At 41.0% G+C, this 27,021-nt stretch overlaps 2 protein-coding genes and 1 pseudogene across 2 annotated transcripts; 1 reads left to right on the top strand and 2 right to left on the bottom strand.

The window, feature by feature from the left end:
* Nucleotides 1-5,206: 5,206 nt before the first annotated feature.
* LOC119736798 lies at nt 5,207-7,756 on the bottom strand. The gene is made up of 2 exons (XM_038210806.1): nt 7,140-7,756; nt 5,207-5,793 (listed from the first exon to the last, which is right to left on the bottom strand). Exons 1-2 carry the CDS (start codon nt 7,534-7,536, stop codon nt 5,207-5,209), a joined length of 984 nt encoding a protein of 327 aa, XP_038066734.1. The 5' UTR covers nt 7,537-7,756.
* Nucleotides 7,757-9,161: 1,405 nt separating this feature from the next.
* On the bottom strand, nt 9,162-15,217 carry LOC119738116 (annotated as a pseudogene).
* A 3,529-nt stretch (nt 15,218-18,746) lies between these two features.
* On the top strand, nt 18,747-24,235 carry LOC119738291. The gene is made up of 3 exons (XM_038213131.1): nt 18,747-19,271; nt 22,584-22,623; nt 23,466-24,235. The coding sequence occupies exons 1-3, from the start codon at nt 18,924-18,926 to the stop codon at nt 24,008-24,010; spliced, it is 933 nt and encodes a 310-aa protein (XP_038069059.1). The 5' UTR covers nt 18,747-18,923; the 3' UTR covers nt 24,011-24,235.
* The last annotated feature ends 2,786 nt before the right edge of the window (nt 24,236-27,021 follow it).

The raw sequence follows: 27,021 nt of genomic DNA, 5'->3' as shown, positions 1-27,021 counted from the left end.
GACTGTTACATGTCAACCTTGACCGTGGAAATGGCGTTGGCGCTCGTTTTCTGAATTACAGAAAACAGTGGGATAACCCAAACGACAAAAAGAGATACAGTGGACCCTGTTAATTTCTATGGAAACCGTTGATGAAGAGAACCGCGATTATAGCTTCAATTCATTTTACGTTAGACTGATTATTTACAGTTGGTTAGATCACAACGTAATTTCAATCGGCGAATAAGACGACTATGAAAATTCGGTCAGCGGATATAAAGCTGATGGCAGCCATTTTGTGACAAGAGAACGATGCTGTATTTTCGGACAAATAAAAAAGCTGGTCAGGTGCAGACAATGATATGCGACAATGAAAAACTCATTTTAATTGAATTTTGTTTTACTATAATTCGAGACTTAATACTATGTTTTGCAGGTGATAATGCAGAATCCATGTTTGTTATTTTCATTGTATACAGTAAATTAATACAGATGTTAGGTACATTTTAATCTTGCATTACATTTATCCAAGTAAAACATTACCCTTGTCTAAAGTTTAGCCGATAGTAATCTTTTGTATTCTGGGTTCCATAAACGAGACTCCTGTGTCGCCCAAAAACATGAGACTAAGTTTTATTTAGTTTATTTTCTACTTCCTTTACGATGTAAAAATAATTCATCTTAAATTTAATAATAAATATAAATATAATAATAAAAGAATTAATAAAAGAAAAAAAACCACAGCAGTCTATTTTTTCTCGATATCAAAAAAAAGACTCACTAACATTTTGGGAATCAAAAATTATTTCCAAATTGGTTCATCTTTCTGAGATTGATTAATGAAATCACACTGATTAAAGTACATTGACGTTTGTCTATTGGAAAACACTTTAGGGGCAAGAGAAACACAAAACACATTTGAAAAGAAAGACAATATTTGATAAGATATAATACGCAGCTTATTTTGAATCAAAATGCATGAGAGAAAATTTAACACGATTCTTTAATTTTGGAAGAGTTGATCAGCTGAGAAAAATGACTTTTTAAGAATAAACATTTTAGTTAATGTGAAATTTAAAAGGAATCGAAAACGTTCACTGGGTGTAGGCCTACTAGTAGTATATTGGGTTATGCATTTGTTGAGTATAAAAGGCTACGGTTTGGAATGAGAAACTTTGCATCATTATTATAATTTAAAGTTTTCAAAACTGAGTATTATAGATACATCCCTTTAGGCCCAATAACATTTGTAAATCATGACAAATGAAACAGGTAGGTCGTAATTAACTTAAAGAATAAATGAGGAAATGGTTCTCGATCATATCACGGTGCAGTTCATCTTGAAATGGAGTTTGACCCTGGGCGAGTTGTCGTGAAAAAAAGGAAATGACTGAGAGGAATATTAATTTTATTCGTAATTGACCAATGTAATATCAATCATATGTGACCGGCCAGACTTAAATTCCTGTAATTATGCTGCCAGGTTTGCTGTAAAAACTTTCCTTGTCGATGTCTGATATTTTTAACATATACGAGCGATGCGAAAGTTGTCGAAGCATTGCGAGCACCCTCTTGTGTTTTTCATTGAATATAGCATACTGAGGCCAAGTTCGGGCAAGGACCATTAGTCGACAAGTGGTTGATTTGTGACGTACCTTACGACTATGCACTGATAGCAACGTGCGAATGTCTCTAGTCAAACGCTGGTCGAAATGTCATAGCAAAACTTCTGGATCCTGGCTCTCTGCTAGCGTTATGAATGCGCCCGGCTATTCGTTACCAGCGAAGCAACCAACCCCAGTAGGCTGGTTCCAAATAGTCGACTAGCGTAGTCAACCACCGTCGACTAGACAGAGTTCGGGCAAACGTTAGTTAACCATTGGTCAACTATAGTCCTTGCGCGAACTTGGCCTGAGTTGCGTAATCAAGTTGCTTACGGCTTACGGCAGTGCGAACATTTTTTTATTCCTTGCAGTACAAGTTTCAAAAGCATAGGGATTCGGACGCACATTCCTTGAACTTGTTTCGATAGTTTTCTTGTAGAGTAAGCAAGCATGGGTAGGTCACTTGACTGCTTGTCATCGCTGCAGCCTGCATATTTTCTATATTTTGCTGAAGTCTGAGTATGTGGTTATGCCATGGTAAGCACGCTCATATACATACACATATTTTGCCAAACATTGTGAGGCATAGGGCCTAGGTACACAGGCCGCAACTGCTCTGCTACTGCTTGTGGTTAGAGAAGCCTTCTCGAGTATACCTGTGAATCATCCTTTACCCAACGTCCATAACATTTGGACTACCGAAGAATGACTGTCGTTTTGTAGGGTTTTTTTTGTAGTAATTAAATTTGATCAGTTTAGTGGAATTATATCCCAGTGTCACTTTCGAATTTTCTGCGTAACCTTCCCAGCTCGGTTACACATACCACATGCATTTTTCAATAAAGAGGGACAATAGGTTAAAGCGATGTGTACGTCACTGACCTATTCAACGGAGAACCATCTGGAATGAACTCTTCATTTATCTTGTCCGCTAAAATTAAGGTTGAGCAATAATGTTTATACAAGTGCAGAAGGCCATGGTTGCAGACCAGTAAAATAAAGGCCCAAATCATACATAAGGCCAAACAAAATTTGTTTTGTTGCCCTAATCCGACCAACCCAAAACTGGAAACTTCGGTCGTTTTTTTTTTACACTTCAAAAAATTAAATAAATTGTAACCTTTACCTTTACTGTTTCTTTGTTATGCCATAATTTTGCATTCCGTTACAAAACGTACATACCTTAATGGTAGTGCAGTGTGAATTTACCGTGAAAAAATCCCATACCGACCAACCCTCCTAATGTTTTCCATGAGGGCAACACAATTTTATTTGGCCTACTGTACTAATGCCACCATGCGCATGCAAATGGTGGGCTTTTGGGTTACTTGGTGGCAGCAAATACAACGGTCGTAATATTGTTTGCGTCATGTTGAACACGCGCACATTAGCTTAATCGTGACGTAAACAATTGAAAAGGACCGGTGTGTTTGCTGTCACCAAGCGTCTCAAAAGTCTCCCATTGAGCCCTGCATTAAATGAGTCAATTTACATTAATGCTATGCTACTACTAATATTTTCTGATTAAGTGGTATTTTCCCTAGTATAATTAATCTAATATTTTCTCTTTTTCGGCAACTTACTTTTCAATTGTTTAGAACTTGATTCCTGTAGTACTATAGGTAGAGTCAAAAAGAAACTGATCGAATTAGAAAACTGTCTTTTTAACATTATGTGGCTCGCTCCATTTCATAAAACTATCATGGGGATAAAGTGCATTGACTAGTAACTGTGAAATTATCACTTAATTTGCATACTCTATCCCCGAGTTATGTCTATTTTAATTTTTAAAAAATCACAGAATTCAGCTGTCCACCACTGCAATCATTTACCGTTCTACGAGCTGATGAATACCCATTAAATACAATGATACATGGACGTTTTCCCACCTCCTTGAATGAACGAAAACTTGTAAAGGAAAACAGACAAAAATCGCCATCAATAAGAAAGAAACGGAGTTGACTTGTATTGTTCCTTATACTCAAAGCACACCTGACAGTAAAAATAAGGTTTCAGTCTTGACTCAATAGATTAAAATCTCATTTGTGTTTGAATGCCTGTGTGCAATCTGTAATTCCTACTCAGCTGAATAGCTTCCAATGGCATTCCATGGATAGCTCTAGGTTCTTGATACAAATATTGAATGCTTCGAGTGGTGTAGTAAAACTAGCCTCCCTCGGTGATCCATGGACCATTCTATTTTCCCGAGGCGAAGCCGATGGAAAATAGAATGGTCCATGGATCACCGAGGGAGGCTAGTTTTACTTCACCACGAGATAAAGCATTCAATATTTGTTTTATAACACTTCACCCACAGATTCTGCTTGATTTTAATATTTTACATTATTTAAATCTGAACACAGTTGAAATAAACTTCAATTTCAATACAAAATTGGTGGAAAATGTATTTCTCTCTTAAAAACTAACCCTTCACGAAATGTTTGAACCCAAGTCTGCGGCGCGCTCTCTTTGGAATAATACGCGCTACGCACAACGCGCAACGCACACACCAGCATGCATTTGCACACGAATACCGCGCCGTGGAAATAGTACTTTGGTTGCTAATGGTATAGTACTTTGGTTGCTATGCGCATAGTACTTTTGGTCGTGCACAGAAAGATAGCAAAATTAGAAAGTAACATGTGACTCGCTCTCGGCCAATCAAGACACAGAATCTGTGGGTGAGGTGTTATAATAAAACAAGCATAACTTCTGATAGCATGGATCAATTTCAGTAATTCTTTTTTTGCAGATGAGTGAAGAACATGCTCCTTTAAGAAATACATTATGCCTGTATCAGATCTGATAGCTTTTTAAGAAACAATGATTAATCCATTTCACTTTTTGACTCAGCCTGTATAATTTATAGAGTTGAAAATTTGTTTGGAGAAAAAAAATCTAATTTGTAGAAGAGCACGGATAGAACATCTTTAAACAACTGGTTTCTAAATTCATATTAGCCACTTTTTTAATATAATGTTTTACAATCATAACGATACAATTAAATATCTGATAACATAAATAAAATGTCTGGAAAAAAATACATTACAACAGTCGTGAAGTTGCTGGTGATGAGGTGCTACTTAATATTCTAAGGTGACATAAAACTACCTGCTCCGCAATCAGTATCGACAATGTACGGACCGGGAGCGTTAAGATGAATCGTAAAGATCGAAAAGATGTTCGGTTTGAAAAAAAATTCGGTTTTTGCATGCGGTTGTTAAAAACAACGCCCGATGTTTCGAATACACTCTGTTTTAAAATGCATTTGATTAAAGATGTACGTTCGATAAGAAAAAAAAAGGATTTCGCTTTTAGAAAATGCATTCTTTTTATCAGAAATTCCGTTACATTCAGGGGCGGCGTAAGACTCTAAAATGGGGGTGGGGGGTCAATTTGGGGCCACAAAAATATTTTGGGGTTCCCCTCCGTACCGCCGCCACTGGTTAGATCTTGAAAATACACATTCGAGTTACAAAACTACATTCCGTTGTTCAAAATATTTTTTAATCTAATTGTGCTTCGTAACGCATGCGCATTATGGTATGTGACTGTGACTATACTTGGTTGCAGGAAAAAAGTAATTGCGCGTGGCCGCTGGACTCATACAAGTGAGAAGCTTTCTAAACGCGGCTTGGGCAGCAGTACACTCGCGCACGCGCAGTCGGTCTTGGTGTGTTGGCTATGGTACCTTGGTAACACTCGTCGCCTTGATGAATAGTGCAACCAGCAACTGAAGCATCACGGTTGGGCATCGCGAAGTACAGCCAGAAGCCCCTTATGTAACCTCGATCATAAGCCTCCTTCAGCTCGGCCAGGGTACAGGGATGAGCTGCCAGGTCGGAACAACCACTGGCCTGCCCAGCACGGTCGGCGAGCTCGTAGCCCTGCGGAGTAATGACTGGGTCTCGGTAGGTCATCGGGAGGGAGCAGCACAAGCCGGGAGACGGGGCGGTCAGCGGCAGGTCGTGGTAGGTCACTCCGGTCTCGGTCAGCACGGCCAAGCTGTCAGGATCAGCGTACCATGAGGGAGGTGTGGTCGGGTAGCCCTCCTTGGAGGCGTAGTAAAGTTCCCACTGAAGGCAGAGGTGTTGGCCGGTCCTACGACACTCGGAGGCGGCTGATGCGTGAGTGTGGTACCAACAGTCAGTCAGGCTTATTGGAACTGAAAAGATATCAAGAAGGAAAAACGTAGCTCTATATGATTTACCTGTCGCGCGGCAGAGGACAAAAGGGAGGATCAATATTCACTGACATAATCCACCTTTTTATAAAAAAAGATAAACCCTGAAGGTTGCTGCTTTGATTAAATAAAATGGAAACCCATATCATTGAAAAGAATATCGGAAAGATTCCTTAAAGTTGGCATATCTTAAGTGCTTTTTCAAAATTTCGATTTTCTTTTCCGAACGAAATTTAATGGAAAATAATGTCCTGCAGCAATAATATTTGCTTGTTTATTTTTGCAGACCTTTATACAGTTTTAAAAAGTGGTTTTAAATAGCGCGCTCCAGTTGAAAAACTGCGCACACTATTCAGAACGAATATAGGAGCTTAATTCAAAAGTTGAAATTGATTAATTAATTACTTGTCGTGGGCCGCTTTTTTCGTGCGATGTCTCAATGGAAAATTCATAACTAATGTAATGATAGAAAATTATCACATCAATTGGAAAATCTGTGTTTTTTAAGGTGCCACACCCAAAAAGCACGTTTACACAAACTTCAAAAATGAAATTTCTTAGGGTTCAATTTCAAACTGTAATAAGAACCACCTATCGCCAAATTAAAATGAAAATTAAGTAACTACTATAGCTACATGACAAGTTTTTGTTGTCATAATCTGTCATTTATATTTCTAATACAAACAAAGAGCATTTTCTTACCTTCTCTTCCATTTGTTAGAAGCTTATCAAAACTCGGCTGGCAAAAGAATATATGACATGTTTTGAGCTATTACGCCAGTTGGGAAAAATAAAGTGCAAATTTATGAACATTTCAATAAAATCCATACGTACGGGAATATTTATTGTTGGAGGGACATCGCCATTTGCGTCCCCCCGCCCATCCGATCACCGTCCATGTTCATAATACATTTCTCTCAGAAACTCAAGGATTAATGCCATATCAATTAAGCGGTGCTTGCATTGATAATGGATCCCGTAACAACAACACACTGGATACAATGTAATCAAAAATATATTTTGGATATTTTTGGAAATATACCAATCAACAAACACAACTTTATATAAAGAAAAGATGAATAAGCATTAAAAAAAAATGAAAACTAAGATTTACATAAAAGTCGTGTTAAAATGGGATTCCATGGCTACGCCTACGTCTATTGCCAGTTTTTACCCCCGCTACACGTAGTTGTATAGTCGAAGACTTATTTAATATAGGTATAGCTCCAGACTTTAAATTTGGATGCCACATAACTGGAATGTCATTCCTGATCCAACCCGTTAACATCACCATTTTCGACCCAACCTTTAACCTGACATCTAACCTCATTAAACGTTCGATCTCAATCCCCCATCTTAATCCCAGACCATGCCTTGGATCCAACTTACAAAGAAGCACAAGACTAATTGATAATATCCTACCTCCTCCGGACCGAAGTAGTCGGTACCAGCTCTCTCAATCAGAGCCATCGGGTATCGCGACGTTGTAGCCCCGTTCAACTCACACCGCCTCTCCCCCTCCGAGTAGTGGAAAGAGAAGCAGCGATCATCGATAAGACACTCCCTGCTACACATGGCCAACGAAGGTAGCGTCAGATTGCGGTAGCCGTGGCCGGGCAGGACGCGGTTCGCTACGCCGTTGAAATAACGCTCCAGGCCCCACGAGCAACCCCTGGTGCACGGTTTCAATTGTCTATCTTGGCAGTGAGACCCAAAGAAAGCCTCGGTCACCAGGCCAGACATCGGGAGAAGAAGGAGCAAAAATAGCATTTTCTCTTTGATGTCGGTTTATTTAATTCTGTCAAGATCTTGCTCCAATAGTCTACATGGACTGTCGTTCTTTCTGAAGTGCGCAGCCCAATTCGTTGTTGGCAAAAGTGATAACGACGTTGAAGGATTGACATGAGACAAATGAAGGAATCGATAATTATGATGATTACATTTCAACCTTGGCAGTGGTTGTGGCGTTGACGCTCTTTTTCTGAATTTTGAAAACGACAAAAGAGAGATAACGTGGACTCAATTAGTTTCTATGGAAACCGTTGATAAGCAGAACCATGATTATAGCTTCATTTAATTTTACTACGTTTATTGAAATGACTTTTTATTACATCACATTCAATATTGATCGGCGCATGATGCAAAGAAGAGAAATCGGTCTGCGGGCATGAAAATGATGGCAGCAATTTTGTGACAAGAGAACGATGCTGTAAAATTTAACAACAAAAAGCTGGTCAGGTGCATACCAGGATTTAAGCACCACTAGATATGCCCTTACATAATAAAAATGAAAACTCATTTTAATTGAAACTTTCTACCATAACTCAATACTTAATTATTATATTTTGAAGGTAACGGTGAAGAATAAAATGTTTGTCATTTTCATTGTACAGTGTGAGTAAAAAGGATGTCCCTTTAGATATGCCCTTGTCTCCCACAAAAACGGGGTGAGGTTACCAATGTTTTCTGCTCAGCCAACATTCGGTCTGGGTATACCACAGTCAGTAGAAGTTTCACTGATGATATTCAGCCATGCATGAAAAGGTTACAAGCCTTTCTTTTTGACTACCTAAAAACACTACCAACACAATGTTCAGGAACCTCTTTCTATCAACACCATGGCAACCATTGGGCCTCTGGGCAATGAAAGAAATAAAAGGAATAACAGAACATGATATCAATTAAATGGAATTACATTAAGGCCTATTGAACTGTAATAAATTGTCCAGTTCAATACATGTAATTCAATGATATAAATACCCTTCGGCTCGGGTAATTATCAGCATCCAGACTCCAACCGGTTGTAAACAGAGTGTTTAATAGGGAGGTTTCGCAAGCGAACGGATACGCTTACAATTACGTTTAGCTATCCGTATCCGTTTTTTACTTACGTGTAGCGAGCGAGATATGCGTGTCGTCTGCACGTTTGACGTCATACGCCACTCACTATCCGCTAAATGTGCAGACGACACGCATATCTCGCTCGCTACACGTAAGTAGAAAATGGATACGGATAGCTAAGCGTAAGTGTAAGTGTATCCGTTCGCTTGCGAAACCTCCCTAATACCTCCCAATCACATATTTATTCCCTTAATAAAGATGAAGATGAATATTACAAAAAGGCATTGACACTGACCGTGTTTGTTTTGTTTAACATGGTTAACATACTTCCCAGAACACGTTTATGCAGAATTGCTGTGTTAATAAAGCCAAAACAAATGCTTGAGATAACATGGCTTTTAAAAGTGAAATCGATTTACATCTACATATATCGAGGATTATTTTATATTTTGTATACATTTGGTTGTGGTGATTCAATGGAGAATGGCACCGTATTTTCGGCCGAAATTCTTTTCACTTGCGCCACAAAAGCTATCAAAACTGACCCCATAAAGTGATAGAAACCTGTCATAATTAAATGAAAAATTTATTCAAATGTCGATGATAATTAAAATAACAATGGAGAATTGAAGTATTCCACACTACTATGTACATCTTTACTATAGTTGCGATCAAGGGCGGTTCCAAGGTCACTGCCGGGGCGGAGGGGCTCTCACAAGTGAAAAAAGGCCTATATTGAGAACATTTCAGTCACTGCCGGTGGCGAGGCGCCCCTTAATAATAAATTCATGAAAATAGAAAATCCATACAGAGTAAAAAGAGATAAATCAAGTTGTGGGAACGAAATCGCAGAAATCTTCTGTATCGCTGTTTGCTTGCGATTTTACGAGTTTCCACTATGCACGTATAGGCTGGTCGTTGTTATAGCGCTTCCGGGTTTGGGGGGGGGGCGCCTTCGCCGACTGTCGCCAGCTTAAGTTTGTCTCTCAGTTCAACACAAGTATTGTCAGTCATCTCCAGGTTTACAGCATGAAATCAAGGACTGCGTTAATGCCACCATGGCGGCCATGGTTACCGATATCCCACCCATCGTCACAAAGACTGGCTCGTAGTGATCCATGACGTCACGAATCCATCCTGTGTTATAATGAAGGGAAAACAACAACGTTCACAAAACGATTGTAGCTAGGCTACATAGTTACTCGCCTTTTCCTTCGCATGACAATGTACATGAAGAATACAATGAATAAATTTGCCAGTACCCAGCATCCAAGGCCGCTGCATAGTTATCGCTTTCATTTTTGGTGAAGGAAACGTGTATTTCGCAAGGCATTATGGGCAGTTTAATGCTGAATGCCAATATAATGTCAGAAAAAAAAGAAAACAAAACCTGCGTGCGTGTTGTCTGGGTGCAGAAAAACGTGAATGGGTTAAAGGTGCGTTCGAGTACCTTCCCCAAGTCAAATTAGGTAAAGGCAGTCGAATCAACCACGAGAGCCTGGCTAATCGAATTCTCAAACACGCGCCATCATGATCCTCACGCGACGTCCGAAGTTAAGACGTGGTCCTAAGGCCAAAAAAAAAAAATAAGTCGGTCTCTGGTCAGTGCGCGCGTCAATTTTAATCATGCGCGTCGATCTTTTTTTTCAAAATGTTCCGCGGTAGCCCCAACAGCGCCCTCTATTTCCGCACCTCCTCAATTTTTTTTTACCAAAGAGCACCAAGGAATGGGAAATTGCACCAAGGCAAATGATCGAAAGCACCAAGGCAAATTATGGAGGACACCAATGTACATGAGGACACCAAAAAAGCAAAATAGTACCCACCTTGTCTGTACAATCCAAGCTTGAAGAAGAAAAAAAAGCAAAGAAAAAAAAAAAGCCGCGTGGCCGCGTCAATTCCGGAACTTTGGTCTGACCAGAGACCGAATATTTTTTTTTTTTTGGCCTAACCACTGATAACGCGCCCTTTCCGTCACCTGTAAAAAGTAAGAGCGTTGGAGTGGCGCACACACCCACGACTACTAGCGCCCATTGGCTAAACACGTCACTATGTACTACATTGTACTTCTGATTCAAAGGTTCCAACAGAGTAGACCTTTTCACTCGAAAATGATTATGCATGCAAATGAGGGCCATGACATTTTATGAGGCTTCTCTCAAAAAAAAGTCGATCCGGGTGAGCAAATAAGACGCACCCAAAGAAAATATGTCAAAAAAAGTTAAAGAAAAGAAATCGCCTCCAGGAGAAGGCGGTATAGAAACGAATGAATGAATCGATAGAAATGCCTACCAGCGATCGCTGCTCCAGCGAGTTCACCTGCCGACAGAGATACGAATAGCCAACTGTAGGCAGCAACGTGCTGGTCGCCAGTAACCTCATGCACCAGCACGAACGTCAGTGGATACAAGCTTCCCATTGCGAAGCCGGCTACTGAGCACAGGAATGCCATGCCCAAATAGGAAGACACCACAAGGGGGTTGGCGAGAGTAGATGCCGAAAAGATCAAGCACGATATAACGAAGAGAGTGGATGCTCTGACCATTCCATAGTCCACCAAAGGTCCGTGTCCAAGACGTCCCAGCACAGATCCGATGCCTCCAAATGTTGCCAGGAAAGCCGACGGACTGTCACCGAATCCTAACTGGATGCCTTGTGGAATGACAAATAAATGCCAACTGCTGAAGACAGCACCGCACAACAGAGTCACCGCTTGATACAGAATGAACATATGTTCAGTGAGAATTTTGGTATCGAATCGTTCGCGCATGATATCCAACATCTTCCCGACCAGCCTGTCTGGTTTGTCGGGTTCCCTCGGCGTCATATTATCCTTTTGGCTGCTCGGCACCACACTGTAAAGTGATGATCTAAGCGGTCGAAAAAGTGCTCCGCACACAACAAAGTTCAAGTTAAAGGCCCCCAAGAGCAGCTCTCCACCCGTAAACGTGCACGAGGTATTCCGTTACCGGCGGGAGAACCATCATCCCCAGTGGCCCTCCGGCAAGAGAAACGCCATTAGCAGCGGCAAATTCGTCTGGGAAATAATCCATAATGGCTTTAACAGTTGTTGCTTGTATCGCAGTCTCCCCGACGCCTGAGAATAAAAGAAATCGATAAAGTAATTTTAAGTAAAATACATTGAACATTTTCGTAATTTAGACAATTCTAACAGTGTTCACTGGACTGCATAATTATAAGCCTAAAAAGATATAGCTGGACTCTTAGTGTGTTTTCCCTTTAATTTGTTCAGTAGATTAAATCACTGCTCAAAGCGACTTTTCTGTGTATGTGCAAGTTATCCTTAAAGTATGATCATTTTTGGAACTAGGGTTTACCTACAAAAACCCGAGGACCTGAACAAAACCGTTCTCGGTACATTTCGTGTACAAACCTTGGAGCATGTCAAGAAAAAAGTTTCAGTTCTCTAACGCAGTTTGTTATACCTCTGTCTTGAATACCGTATTTTCATTGGCATAGAACGATCACGTGTTAAGTTTATAAAGGGTGCGTTCATTTTAACCACGAAAGCCGGGCCAATCGAACGCTCAACCACGGGCCATCACTATCCTCACGTGACGCCCTTAGCCAGTGGCGCACTCAAGGTTAGTCCCACGATTTGCCCTTGGTGATATGTACTGGTATGTGGCCTATTTTCGAGTAGTATTATAGGGATGTAAGTGGCGCCACAATGTCAAAATAGTCCCCCCCCCCACAAAAAAAACAAAAAAAACAAACAAACAAACAAACAAACAAACAAACAAAACCACCTTTTTTCCTGCGGCCAATAATTTTGGGCAACAATTTTTTGAACAAATTTACACTTCTAAAAAAATTTCAAAAAAATTGTGAGCTCTCCCCAAAGCATAATCCTGGGTGCACCCCTGCCCTTAGCCGTGGCCGTAGCCACTGACAAAACGCCCGTTTCGGATTTGGTCTTAGTTTGAGATTGACTGCCTCAAAAGTCGCAATGAACTCAATAAATGATTACCTTTGGAATTGAAATAAAGTCAACTTTTAAGTCCACTCGAGGATTCCGCTGTTCGGCCGCCATATTTGTCCGTTTCTAGGGGATGAACAACGCATGCGTGATGACGTAATGCCACCAGTGACTCTGCTCCACGAGCACGGTATGTGGTGGCTGACCCGGGTGAGCCCCGAGAATGACGTCAGAGCTAATCGAACGGCACGGGGCTGACCCGTGTCGACCCGGGTGAGCTAAACGAACGCACCCTATAAGTCACGGCACACTCTGTGGGATATGTGCTATGACTCTGTACCGTACGGTACGTGCGGCGTGAAACTCTTGTATCGTTGGTACCCAACGCTATCTTCACCATGTTTTCACACGTGAGTGGGAGCAGCGAACTAGCAGACGATCGGCTGTTTCGAGCACGCGACATGTATGTGAGTTGACTGTTGTGTTTACTGCTGTTTGTTTTCGTGATTTTTACATCAAAATCCAAAGAATCCAAGAGAGAGGTATAATTGTTGACTGTTGTGATGTGGATATCACATCACAGCAGTCAACAATATAAAGTATTAACATGTAGCTTGGTTAGAAAAAAAGTTTAGACCATTTATATTATCTTTGGTGGGGTTATCTTTAACACAATTCAGACGGATGATTTTTGAGTATGATAGCTTGGTTACTATGAAGTTTGGAGACGTAACTTACTAGAGAGAGCCAGGCATAGTCCCACCATGGCAATGGACGATGATATGGACGCGGCGGCCACTATGCAGATAGCTGCTACTGCCCCTCCTACCATGGTGATAATTCGTGCACCGTATATTGGTATCACAGCACCAACTAGGGGAACTGTGGTGCAAAAAAACCAGTGCGTGTCAATAAAAATGTAGCAGTTAATCCATAAATATTACAAAAATACTAGCACTGTTTTTTCAAAACTTATCTGTAGAGTCTGAAGGTATATTATTAATACCAGAGTTGTAATCAAGCCTTTTTTTCAAGTCAAGTAAAGTCCCAAGACAAATTTTAGCAAGTCAAGTCAAGTCTCAAGTCAATTTTTTCCCAAGTCAAGTCAAGTCTCGAGTCATTTAATATTTTAATTTTGGATGCACACACTACGTATGGGAACCAGTTTATGTGTTCGACGACGGAGCCGGAGTAGAGATGGGAATGGGGTTTATCAAAGCGTGCATCATGTAAGGAGGTTTTTAAAAATATATAGTTTCAAACATCACCTCTCAAACAATATTTGTATCTATAAAGAGTCTAAAAACGCATTTTGATATAGGCCTAATGTTTTCAAACTTGTTCCATCACGTTGAATGTTTCAAAGACGTCTAACAAAATGTCAGTCCGAATGTTTTCATCTTAATGCATGATGTGAATGTTTTTTGCTTTATGGCAGATTGGGGTAGCAGCCGTTTTCCAGTCGTTTAAACCCGAGTTGCATTCAGCACGCTTACGGTAAACCACTCAATGTGTACGTGTAGCATATGGTCTGTATGGAATGACCGCTCTATAACAACGGATATGGTACTCGGTACTCGGACTACGCGCGGCACAAACTTCACCTCACATGTACGAGGTCGAGTAAATACGTTGTCCACAACACACGCATATAGTTCTAGTCACCTTAATACCAGTGTCCTCTGCAGATGTTTATTCAAACTGCCTTTAAATCTACACTTACAGTGCAAATTCACATCATTATATGAGTTAAATAGGCCTATATCAGGAACATCGCCCTTAAGCAAATCCTTGAAGTAAACACGTGGGGACATCCCCCGGTCGTCACTGTCCATAGCAGCCAACCCGAAATCAGCGGCGTAGCTTGGCATCCTAGGGGAGGGGGGGGGGGGCTAGGAGGTAGGGGGCTGGCAGTGGAGGGGCGCCCAATTTCATCCGTGCTGAAACGTAGACAGGGGGGGAGCCTGGACACTATATTATCCCATGGGGGCATTGTTCAAAACCGTATTCATGGTCAATGTCAGACAACAAGTGGAGCTATTCGCTTTCCACGGGACGTTAAATAAACAGCCAATCTCGAAAACAGTGTTTTCGTAAACAAATAAACCAAGCAAACGTGAAACAACGCACTAATCAAATATGACTGCAGCTTTTCTCCGCCCCTTGCCAAATTTTCAGTGGGGGCGACGCGATTTGTTTTAAGGGGAGTAGCCCCCCCCCCCCCGGAACTACGTCGCTGCCCGAAATACCCTTTTTTTTTTCTTTTTTGACAAATAACAATCAAGCTAGGGTGGGAACAGGTTTAATCATTGACCTAAACACACACCTGATATGAATCCCAGTCCGATAGGCAGAATACAGACCAGGCCAGCAGCCGCAGTTGTGGTCGAAAACTCCTCAACGAAGAGTGGGATGAACACTCCCATCGCCTTCAATGTTCCGAGGGCGATGAAGGCAAAGAATGTCCGAGAGAGTAGGACCATCCATCGCCAGGATGGCCGGGGCCTTGCAGCTTGAACCATGGTCCTTGCGCGAGTCACAAAGAACAGCAGTTTGCCACCTACGTACGTTGAACTACATGCATTTCGGCCTTGTTAGTTAATGCACAAACTGCCTGGACGTGCAATATAATACATACGTCGTGGTTCTCTTGTATTGTATTCAAGGACGCCACCATTGAAAATATATTCATGAAGATAAGTGAATTTGCATATTCATTCTGATTGGGAGTCAGACCGGTCAGACATGAAGGGGCACTACTCGCCTCATCAGTGCTGAAAGGTACACAGGGTTGTTTAACCTGCTACGGCGTTCCATAAAGTTGAGTCAACGAACGACTTGATTTCCAGTTGAACGCATAGCGGTCCAGCAGGGGCTAGCCAGGACTTGTTTTTTTTTTCATTTCATTTCATTCATTATTTCGCAGGTCAAATTTACAATAGGTAAAACAAAAATAATAATATTACAGTATATTATTATAACAGTATAACAGTATAACCATAAAAAGACACATTTTAAAAAATACACATTAAACCTTATAAAAAGACTAAAACCCTTACACCAAAATAGTTGCACGCCCCTGCGGGATTGCTCAAAAGTGAACTAAATCACTGTCAAGTAGCTCGCCCATAGCATGACTAAAAACCCTATTTTGCAAAAAAACAAACATTATAGCAGACTAAGTACTTACACTGTAGCACAAAATCCCATGGGCGAAAAGAAAAACCCTTTAAAATAACACAAATTCGTGAAATTAGTGTAATAACTTTATATATTGCACCATATTAACACAGAAAAGCAAGGAAAACACCCCCAAGATAACTTAATATTAAAAAAAAAATTTAAAAAAAGAGATCATGGAAGTCAAACAAAAAATCAAACAACCGACAAACAAAACCCCCAAATATTTAAGCGACGAAGAAGCAACCAGTGCAAAACCAAAATGGCACTTCGTACACAACCAATCAAAGTGATCTTACTCAGCTGATAGTACAGTCAATTATCAGTTCAGTTTGTGGCCTCAAACTACTACAGTTCTCCCAAAATGAAGTGATTTCGATCAATAATTCTCTACAAAATAACAGTCGCTTTTCACTTCCGTGTTCGATACTTGGTTACTGAAAGAGCGCCCTCCATCGGCACTTGCAAAGAATGTAAACAAACGTTCATTCATAAATTTTTCTGTCCACAACAAACGTTACAAGACGTAGGCGTCGTCAACTTCACATTTCAAGGGGGCTGCATGACATCTAAAAGTTCACTTATTGGCACGAAACATGAGGAAGTTTTAGACCTATTTCTAATCTGCCATTTAAACCGACACATCGAGATTAAATCCCTCAGGGTTGATTTTCCAGGAATGTTCAAAGGAAAAGAGGTCTTTTCCCTCTAAATTCCGGTCTGATGATGAAATCAATTTTTTTGCGCACAGGTGTTGTCTGCATTATGATCATCATGTAAAAACACCTAAAAAGGGCCAACTGTATTGTGGATAAGGTTTAGCAAAGTCCCGTCTGTATAAACTTAGGGAGACATGTAGTTCACACCAGGAGTCAGCCAGTGTAACCTCAGTTTAGCAATGATAGTGTTCAGACCAAAGATCAGGCTATCCACAACGTCTGCGGGCAGGGTGTCCCACAAACGGGGAAATCTGACAAAAAGTGACTCATGAAAAGCTTTAGTTCTAGAATAATGGTGAATAAATTTAACCTCGTCAACGTGTCTAGGATAAAGGTTGATACAGCTCTCTGATTCAATGTCGAATTTGTCTATGCATTTGGCTACAAAAACAACTGGCAAGAAGTTTAACCTATTCGTTAATTAGGACAGACCCAGCTTGGAACAACGGATCGAGTACTCTATATTATCCCTGCTGGAATTTGGCAAATGACGTCTTGAAAGGCCCAAGCAGGAACGAGTATATCTCCTCTGAACTCCTTCCAATGATGTTAGTCGGGAAGGAGAACTTGAGTACCAAACTGGGGCAGCATACTCAAGAATAGGTCTGACAAGAAAGCTGTAAAGTGTCACAAGAATATAAGGGTCTTTACAGTTAACCGAGTCTTCGAGTAAAACCAGACATCTTAGTAGCTTTTGAGACAACTGAATTTACATGACGACTCCAGGAAAGATCTCTGGAGATAACCAACCCAAGATATTTATGGTGATCAACAAAAGCCAAGTTTCGAGAATCAATCTGATATGTGGGTCTATGTGGGTCTGTGTGGGGTTCTGGAGCGAGTAATAGACATCAGTTTACATTTGTCAATGTTAAGCTTCATATGATTGAGATTACACCAGGTAACTATGCTACATAGATCATTTTGTAATGTGAGCTCATCATACTTGCTATAGATAGTCCTATAAATCACAGTGTCGTCCGCATACTGCCTTAATTAAACTTGAATTTACACAAAAAGGTAAATCAAAGGCAAAGATATTGAAGAGAAGTCGGCCCAAAACAGACCCCCGAGGGACCCCAGAAGGAACTGGGACCCAGTCCGAGTATGACCCACAACTTTTGGAGGAGGACACTGTGACTAACGAGATCAAAGGCCTTCGACCAGTCCAAGTATATGACATCGATTCTAGGTGGATTAGGGATATCTAATGTTTTTAGCCCAATCATGATAAACAGTCGTCAGTTGAGTAACGCAAGACCTTTTTGGAAGAAAACCATGCTGACAGTCGGAAATGATACCACCTCTGTACATGTGATCAGTATTAAGATGTTTAGCTACAATTTTTTTCGAGACATTTACTAACCACAGAACAGAGGGAGACTGGTCTATAATTAGAGGGGTTGTGAGGAGTCCCAACTTTATGAATTGGAACAACATTGTCGAATTTCCATTCCGATGGTACCTTGCCCGTAGCAAGAAAAGAGTTAAAAATCTTGGTCAAGGGATAAGCTAAACTTTTGGCAGCCAATTTAATGAGCATAGGCGAAATGTTGTCAATCCCAGGTGATTTGTGAGCTTGGAGTTTATCCAACAGTCGCACTGCTCGACAAATCTTGGAAAAATATTACAATACCTGCGTAAGTATCAAATAAGTATAGAAGAGGGCGCTCAGGAACCATGTAATGTAAAATAGATGAAGTTGCAGTGATGAATCAGCATATGGGAAGCAATAGTAACCACTGACTATTGGGAACGAGGTTGAATAGGCAATATTTCTGAACCATGACGCTGTCAGACGACGTTTTCGGAATACAAACAAAACGAGATCCCAGGTCACCGACGACAGTTTACAGTGTTTTTTTTAGCTGTTAATTTTAGATTGAAATACAATTTTAAAAGTGCTGTCATGATATATTTACTGTTTTTAATTAAAGAGCCTAAGGCCCTCATTCGCTCAAATATGGCCAATGGAAGTAGATAATATGTGCTACCTGGTCCCGGGGTTACTTTATTTTCAACCTCGTTTCCATTTAGTAACTCCAGGGTGGGAAACATTATTCCTGTATCCTGATTCGCCACAGCAATAACAAGTAATGGAGTGATATTGTGTATTAACGTTCAATGTGATTTATTACGTACGCCACTCCACCTCAAACCATTCCCCATTTCCACTTTGCTTGTAATTTTTGAACATGCAGATGATCTAGGAGCCTACTCGATCGACACCATAGGAACGAGGTTGGATCATGCAAACGAGGTCGCTGGTGATGGGAGGTGATAGCCTATCACAGACCACTAAGCGATAAAACATTCACTCTCAGCTAAGCCTTTGAGTCTGAGGACTGATAAATGCCCTACGCTGATCTGGACTTTTGCCACGACTTACGTTGTACGGCTACTGAGCTGTTTAGCCATTTAAACAATAATTACCACCAAATCTCTACATGTTTTTAGCTAATTAAATAAAAGGAAGCATGCAACAGATTTTTGCAGTTTTCCTCAGCTTCACCTGTTACGCTTTGGCCAATGCATTCTTTAGACCCTACTGTCAAGAGAATGCAACCTGCGTCAGGGGTTGCTCGTGGGTCCTGGAGCGTTATTTCAACGGCGTAGCGAACCAGGTCCTGCCTGACAACGGCTACCGCAACCTGACGGTACCTTCGTTGGCCATGTGCGGCAGGGAGTGTCTTATGGATGATCGCTGCTTCTCTTTCCACTACTCGAAGGGGGAGATGTGGTGTGAGTTGAACGGGGCCACAGCGTCGCGATACCCGATGGATCTGATTGAGATGGAGGGTATGTTCTACTACGGTCCGGAAGAGGTATGAATTCACTTGTGTTCCTATTATAGATTTTTATGTCCATTTTAAGGCTTATGATGTCATGCGTAAACAAACAAAACAATAAAAGCAAGACGTGATCGGATTCCACGAAATTAATTTTAAGGACAAATTTTCACTAATTAGTTTTTCGCATGCAGTAAGAGGTGCGTGATTTGTTTAATTTGATACATATATACATGACATTGTATGTATTTATCATTAATGTGTACAGAAATGTGGTTGAAAAGGTTGGCTGTTCCAAACTAATTTCTATTGTGTCAAATTATCCACTGTTAAAAGGCCTCCAGAACTCAGGGGCGGCGGAATCGCCCCCCCCCCCCCAATTTACCCAAGTGTCTCTTTTGCGGACATAAATGTGGCCCCACGAGATGAAAAAAAACTGGCCCTCAAATTTTCGATAATTTGTTTTCTGTAACCATTTCCCAAAATGATATAGAGCGTTCTGATATGAACGAGGAATATGAAAACCAAGCCCCAAAACCATTACAATGCGCCCTGAAAATGGGCACATGATGCGTAGTTTGCATAATGGCCGATTTGAAGAGCGCCCCCTATTTTGGAAGACGGTACCAGTGACGCTTCATCAGGACGTAACAACTTCAGGTACTTAAAAAGAGCAAAATATATGACTTTCAAACAATTCCCCTCAGAAACATTTTCCGTTTATCTCGTGAGCACCGCATGGCGCTTTAAGATACAGACTGTCGAAGTGATTTGTAATATTCGGTCACATCTCACACACAAAAATCCATACTTTTTAATTAAGAGATGGGTTTCTGCAATTTGTACCGCAGTTGCATTTGAAGACGGGCCTTACTGTAGCTAGCGCTGCCATTGTTAAAAGTGACGCATGCGTTCCAATCATCAAGTCGAAAACGTACTGCGAAGCGTGTATTGTCATTCACAACTCGGAAAATCGATCTTTCCATACTTAAACTCCACCAGTGACGTCACCCTATTGTCCTAGCGCTCCATTAATTCGCACGAATGGAGCGTTGGAGGCGATACCTCTCCATTCTTTTGGAAGGTAATGATGCCTGCATCACTCCATTCCTACAAAAAATTGGAGCGGGAAATAAAGAAACACCAATGACCTAATTACTGTGCAAACTTGCACCTCTTTACTTACACCATTTCTCAAATGAAATGCTCTTTCATATACATTTTCGTAAGTTTACGTGAAAGTCAAGAACCATTTTTCCCCTCATATATACAGAATGCTACACCGTTTCTCAAATGGAAAATTATACCCTTTCTTTTACATGTTCGTACGTTCGTATAACATGGAAGTCAAGAACCCTTTATTTAAAAATCTTATACAGCATGCTACACCGTTTCTAAAATGGAATTTTTTGCAATTTAAGTCGGATAACTATTCGTATCCTCCGGATTCTTAGCCAATCAGAGTGCTCCGTCCAATTTTGGTGACAAGCTCCATATACTCGTGTACAAGGGTTTGCAGATGTTTCAAGTCAGTATTAGAATCGACGCACGCACATAATTTATTTGGGCCGAGGTTGCACTAAACGTTCCCGCAGAGATTAATCCCCAATCTCGTATCCGTATGGATGGTGCGTGTGACGTCATCACTTGTTGTGCCCTTTCATACGTGATGCGGGAATATTGATACGCATGAAAGTTTCTCGATTTTACACCAAACTTGTGCCGAATTAATGATGTCTTTAATTACCTCTAACTTTATTATATGACGCATAATACATCTCACATTGCCTTGGGAGTGATATTGAGGGTGATATTGCGGGAAATGTTGGGATTTTCGTAGCTTTTTGAGGCATGAAAGTTGTCTGGGTTATAGTTTGAGACCAGCGAAGCGTGATGTTACAAAGAGATAAGCCCTTTCCATCGTCCTGTTTGCAGGGCGGGGGTACGATAGACTTGAAATCAAGCCGGAAATTGGCTGGGTTTAGTCTGCCTGCGCCGCGCGGCTGCGTACCGGCACTGGCGTTGACAATGTGTACTATACGCATACAAGGGCGGATCCAGGGGGGGGGGGCCAAAGGGGGCCATGCCCCCCCCCCCCAAAAACGAAACCATTTTTTTTTTTTTTTATGTGACATCGCAAAAAAGGCAGGCAATGAGTACACCACCATCTTTTCCTCAAAAAAACATTGGTTAAAGTGGTCAGAAATTGCCTCAGATCGCACCACAGAGCATCTAGAATCCAAAAAATTTTCGGGGCCCTTAAGCGGGCCCCGAACCCCACGCCGTAATTTTTGGACCCACTTTTTTGGAGGACCAAATTTTTTTTTGGCCCCCCCAAAAAAAATTGTGTTCTGGATCCGCCCTTGTACGCATACAGTACCGTCCAGGCCGTTACGTGTAGCGTTCGTGCGGTACAAGCGGGAAATGTTTAGTGCAACCTCGGTCCCAATATGCATATGCGTAAAAAAAAAGACCAAGCCGGTAAATGTCCGGGTTTAACTGGCTTGCGCCACGCCGCCGCGTATCATACCGTACTGCCCGAGTGTAGCGTGCGGTATAAAAAGTTATGGAGGGGTTCGGCAACAAATCGTGGACAAAATACTGTGCACCTATCTGTATCCGTATGACTTTACACGTATACGCATACGTGTCAGGAATGCAAAATTCCCGACAATAAGGGTAAATTGTCACCATCATTGGGTCTCCAGTGTCAAAATAGTAGGCTACACACTCCATCCACAAGTTGTGCACCGAACATCGTGTGCCTTAGTTTTCAACAATATGAAGTTGGCGCAAAACTTGGAAGACGAAGAACTTTATCTTCGGGAGTTCTCCTGTATCTTGTGAAAATGCGCGTCATAAATCGCGTGAATATTCCTTATTATTATTATCAATATTATAATAGTCAAGGTAATCATTATATTGTCCTACTTGGCACTCAGATATTATTTTGACAATGCATAGCCACCACATCCTATAATTTACTCAGTGCAACTCATGAACAGTGGCTTTCACATCAATGTTTGTCCATGTGACATCCATTTACAAAAAAGGCCAAAATCTTCAACCAACGTTTTAACAATCTGCCACATTTAGAAACCTTCACTTACACTAAGAAACGCTCTTTCTTTTTGGCTTATTCAAAACAATCTGGCCTCGATGTTTTTGTACGTTACCTTGCAAGTCAAACTTAAAGATGTTTGTTACGTCATAGAAACAGGGCAAAAAGGTCATGTACTGAAATAATTGGAGAAAATAATTAGTAACGACAGACAAAAGAAAAACGCCGAATCTTTTGATGTTTATGGTTATTACTCTCTTCTGTTTTTCCCCCTTAATTTGTTTCAGCCAAAACTTGTTAAGCTCCTGGCATCCGGAAATAAAACAGGTATGAATTTGAACTCTTTGGTTAATTTGTGGGTAGCTAAACGATATACTTATAACTGTTTCCAGTTATTTGTAATTTCTTTTAAACTATTTAAGCGTAATAATGGTGGAAGAATTCCTGCTCTTCTTTCCTTCAGTTGAAAAGAGTTAACTTCATTTGCTTATAGCGCCCTCTGTTGTTATCCCTGAAGCCCGGTTCATACTCGGCGCGAAAGCGAAAGCGAACGCGAATTTGTGACGTCATGGCAAGTGTTCGTGCTGCGAATTCGTAAAAGTTGAACATGCTTCAACTCGGGCGAATTTCGCAGCGAATGTTTCATGACGTCACATTCGCTTCGCATTCGCTTTCGCATGAAGTATGAACCGGGCTTAAAAACCATCCTGGGGGCTGATCCGCTGCACGTCTTGGTACATGGTGTCCATAGCCGGCGATGTACATGTATTTGCTTGATCTGAAGGGGCGGGCAAGCCTGTTTAAACGCTGCGTTCGGCAACGCTTAATTAGTTTGCAGCCACTGCTTGATTTCGGTAGCTGACGGCTATAGACCAATCGACAGCCTTCATGTTGTTTCTAGCAAAAGGCTCCAATTAAATTTGCATAACCCAAGTTCGCTCTGGTCAATGGACGATAGTGTGGCTACCACTGGTGCCCCTCCGTATGGGCCGTGCAGGGATTGTGGGGGAATCATCGCATGAAATTTATTCCTCAGCAAATTTGTGTGATGGGAAACTCAGCTGATAACCAATCACGATATACATCGTGATATTTTGGTTTGACAAATACCCTGTGCTAAGCAGCTCTATGACATCAACACCTGAAACGAATATTGGATTATTTACTAGGTATTCCAAGCCTGACCGACTGTAGGTACCAGACTCACGGATCAGTCTCTCCTGAGTGCAGTAAGACAGGACAGCATCTCTGCCTGAAATGGGAACTTGACCACGCCTCCAAGGAGGGATACCCTGCCACACCTCTCTCATGGTACGCTGATCCTGACAGCCAGGCTGTGCTGACCGAGACCGGAGTGACCTACCACGACCTGCCGCTGACCGCCCCGTCTCCCGGCTTGTGCTGCTCCCTCCCGATGACCTACCGAGACCCAGTAATCACTCCGCAGAGCTACGATTTAGCCGACCGTGCCGGGCAGGCCAGAGGTTGTTCCGACCTGGCAGCTCATCCCTGCACCCTGGCCGAGCTGAAGGAGGCTTACGACCACGGCTACCGAGGTTGTTTATACTGGGGCTACTTTGCTACTCCAAACCGTGATGCAAGGGTTGATGGATGCACTCATCATAAGGACGACGAGTGTTACCAAGGTACCATAGCAAACACACCAAGACCAGCCACGCATAAGCGAGTGTACTGCTGCCCAAATCGTACCTAATTCCACGTGTCTCAGCCACATTTGGCCTCTGCACGTTTTTGGTTTTTAATCCAATCTGTTTATGCGCGATAGTATTATGACAATGCGAAAGTTTCTTTATGTAATAAAATACAAGTCGCCCTCCCTTCAGTTACAACATCGCGATTTCGCACAAAGGCGAACGCGAATTTGAGTCGTAATGGCAAGTATTAGCATTGGCGAACTTTTGTAAAAGTTGAACATAATTCTACTCGGGCGAATTTCGCAGCGAATGTTTCATGACGTCAAATTCGCTTCGCATTCGCATGAAGTATGAACCGGGCTTAAGGCCCCAACTATACAATCGGTCCCAACTATATACATGTAATTGGGATGTCCCAACTAAAATGTTGCAGTCAAGCCGGCCCAACTGCAACACTCATTAGGCTGTAACTCTGTGCGCTCACTCACGCGTGGCTCATTAGTGGGTGCGTTTTTACCAACTACATCGATGGCAATCAGTATTGAAACCCAGTATTATCCATTCATAGCAACCATAATAAGCAACTTCACGGTCGTCTTTGGCAAGTTTGTTATTTTGTAATCGCTTTGTGCAGCCAGTTGAAAAAGAGAGATAAAGTCCGAATTTCAAAACGTTCAAATTCACTTTTTTTTCTTCTAATTTTATATTTTCTTCTCATGTTTTTATAAAAGTTAAGTCCCAAACGCCATAACGTACACCCATATGTGGATGTCGTTTGGGAGAAAAAAATTCGCGTCCCGCCGATATCCCTGCTTCACATTTCAGTTGGACCGCGCAAACTGAAACACTTTAGTTGGGCGGTCCCAGCTGTTGATGGGTTATAACATAGTCATTTAACTAGTAAAAACGCCAACGGCAAAATAGCGAACACAGATGAAGTTGGTTCGTGAATTTCTTCATGAATGAAATTCGATGGCAAGAAAAAGCCATCAGTTTTGAAGAATTATTTGGTGTGTTTTTTAGCTCATTTAGTCAATGCTTGCATCTATGAAGCAGCATAGTTGCATTTTCTAGACGTTTTCTTCAAAACGGCAGCTAATAAGTGATGTCATTTAATCATATTTCAAGTATCAATTTTAATGATATTGAATTATATTATCTTTCTATTTTAAGCATTGCGACAGTAGAGATAATCTTATTTAGAGGACTGATTCGAGTTTGTTTACTTAAATTTTCAAGTGATCCACATGGTTCTAATTTATTTTCGGGCAACTTTTACAAAACCATTTCATTGATCATGTTTTTTTAAAAGCAATACATGTATATTCTGATTAAAAGCCATTGAATCCAAATGTCGTTCTTCATGATCCCTGAAATAATCTTATTCAAACTGGCATTGTCGTTATCAGTTCACGTTACTTTGGGAACTTCATTTGAAAGTTTAAAAAGATTAGAATTTATTCATGTTGTTAAACATTTTGCATCGATATTGCATTCAATTTTTAAGTAGAGAGACAGGGGAAAAAAACTATCAACACATCTCACAGGCGAACAAAATGCAATCGGATTTTCTAAGTGTGTATAGATATCAAACAATAATTTTAAAGCAGCCAAAATGTGAGCCCCGAAAATAAACTACAATAGATTCTAAAATTTACATATTCAATAAGATAGTGAGATGAGGTTGTTTTTCTTAACTTTTTTGGCGAAGGCTCATAGGTCATCTTCGTTTTGTTTAATAATATTTGATATTGTCGGTGATGTCACTTAAGACAGCCCATATCGCAGTTAATAGATTGATGTGCTAAGTATGGAATTAAAATACAGATTATTGCATAGTGTTGTAAATTATGCTTGATTTTTGAGCTTAATTTAATATATAAGTGAATCAGAACAAAAGGAAAACGGAATGCGTTGACCCCGGGAATTGCAAAATATTTGGCAAATTCTTGAAGTCAAAACGCTCCCGCGACGATCACAACTATAATTGGGAGTGATGGCATAGTTGGGACGTAACTTCCTTTTACGTTGAAAGATATAGACTGGTCTGACAAAACTTGGCTTGGATGGGTTATAACATACCTTAGTCATCTTACTAATATAAAACACCGACGGCAAAATAGCGAATACGGTTGAAGTTGGTTCGTAAATTTCAACATGAAGGAAAATCGATGGCAAGAAAAAGGCATCATTTTGAAGAATTCTGGATTATTGGGGGTCTTTTTTTTAGCTAATTTAACCGATGCTTGTATCCATAAAGCAGCATAGTAGTTTCTAGACGTTCTCTTTGAAACGGTAGCTGAAAAGCAATGCCTTTTAATCGTATTTCATGAATCAATTTTAATATATTGAATCATTACATTTCTATTTTAAGCATTGCGGCAGACAGATACTGTTATTTAGAGGACTGTGGTTCGAATTTTTCAAGTGATTCACACTGTTCTTATTTATTTTCTGGCGACTTTTGCATAACCATTTGCTATAATTTTTTATTTTATGAATACGGAATACTCATATACATCCTGATTGAAAAACATTCAATTCAAATGTTGTTTATGAACATCATCCCTTAAATAATCTGATTCAAACTGGAATTGTCCTTCAGTTTTCATTTCTTTTGAACTTTTTTTGTAGGTTTTACACTATTGTTTTCTCTAAAACATGATGCAACGATGTTGCACTCAATTATTTAAGCAGACAGACGGAAAAAGAGAACGCGTTCGTCTCACCTCACAAGCGAACACAGAGCATCATTTCTGAAACGTTTGACAACATGAGGGCGCTGTTGGCATTTAAGGCAGCCCATACCATAGAACGCCATGGCCCAGTGGTTACGGTGTTTGACTCACGTACGGATATGGTGCGTGGGTTCGAATCCCGCCAGGAACACGGTGCATGGGTAAGACACTTAAATACAATTGTTTCCCTCCACCCAGGAGTATAAATGGGTACCTGTGTGGGTCGAGGACCGATTGGGCGCTGATATCGGCTGCCGCGTGGTCCCGTGGCCTGCTAAACGGGGAAATAAGTGTACAGCGCTTTGAGATTGCTAATACGATGGAAAGCGCTA

The sequence above is a fragment of the Patiria miniata genome, unplaced genomic scaffold (assembly GCF_015706575.1).
Source record: "Patiria miniata isolate m_02_andy unplaced genomic scaffold, ASM1570657v1 HiC_scaffold_3, whole genome shotgun sequence".
Lineage (NCBI taxonomy): Eukaryota > Metazoa > Echinodermata > Asteroidea > Valvatida > Asterinidae > Patiria > Patiria miniata.
The sequence above is the reverse complement of the archived record's forward strand: the minus strand, read 5'-3'. Positions and strand labels throughout refer to the sequence as shown.

Bases quoted from the DNA above. Each gene is read 5' to 3' on its own strand.
- LOC119736798 (XM_038210806.1), bottom strand. From the start codon at position 7,536: ATGCTATTTTTGCTCCTTCTTCTCCCGATGTCTGGCCTGGTGACCGAG. The intron at 5,794-7,139 runs GCATGGTCTGGG...GCCGCGCGACAG, and splicing joins CTTTGTAAGTTGGATCCAAG to GTAAATCATATAGAGCTACG.
- LOC119738291 (XM_038213131.1), top strand. From the start codon at position 18,924: ATGCAACAGATTTTTGCAGTTTTCCTCAGCTTCACCTGTTACGCTTTG. The intron at 19,272-22,583 runs GTATGAATTCAC...AATTTGTTTCAG, and splicing joins TCTACTACGGTCCGGAAGAG to CCAAAACTTGTTAAGCTCCT. The intron at 22,624-23,465 runs GTATGAATTTGA...ATTATTTACTAG, and splicing joins GGCATCCGGAAATAAAACAG to GTATTCCAAGCCTGACCGAC.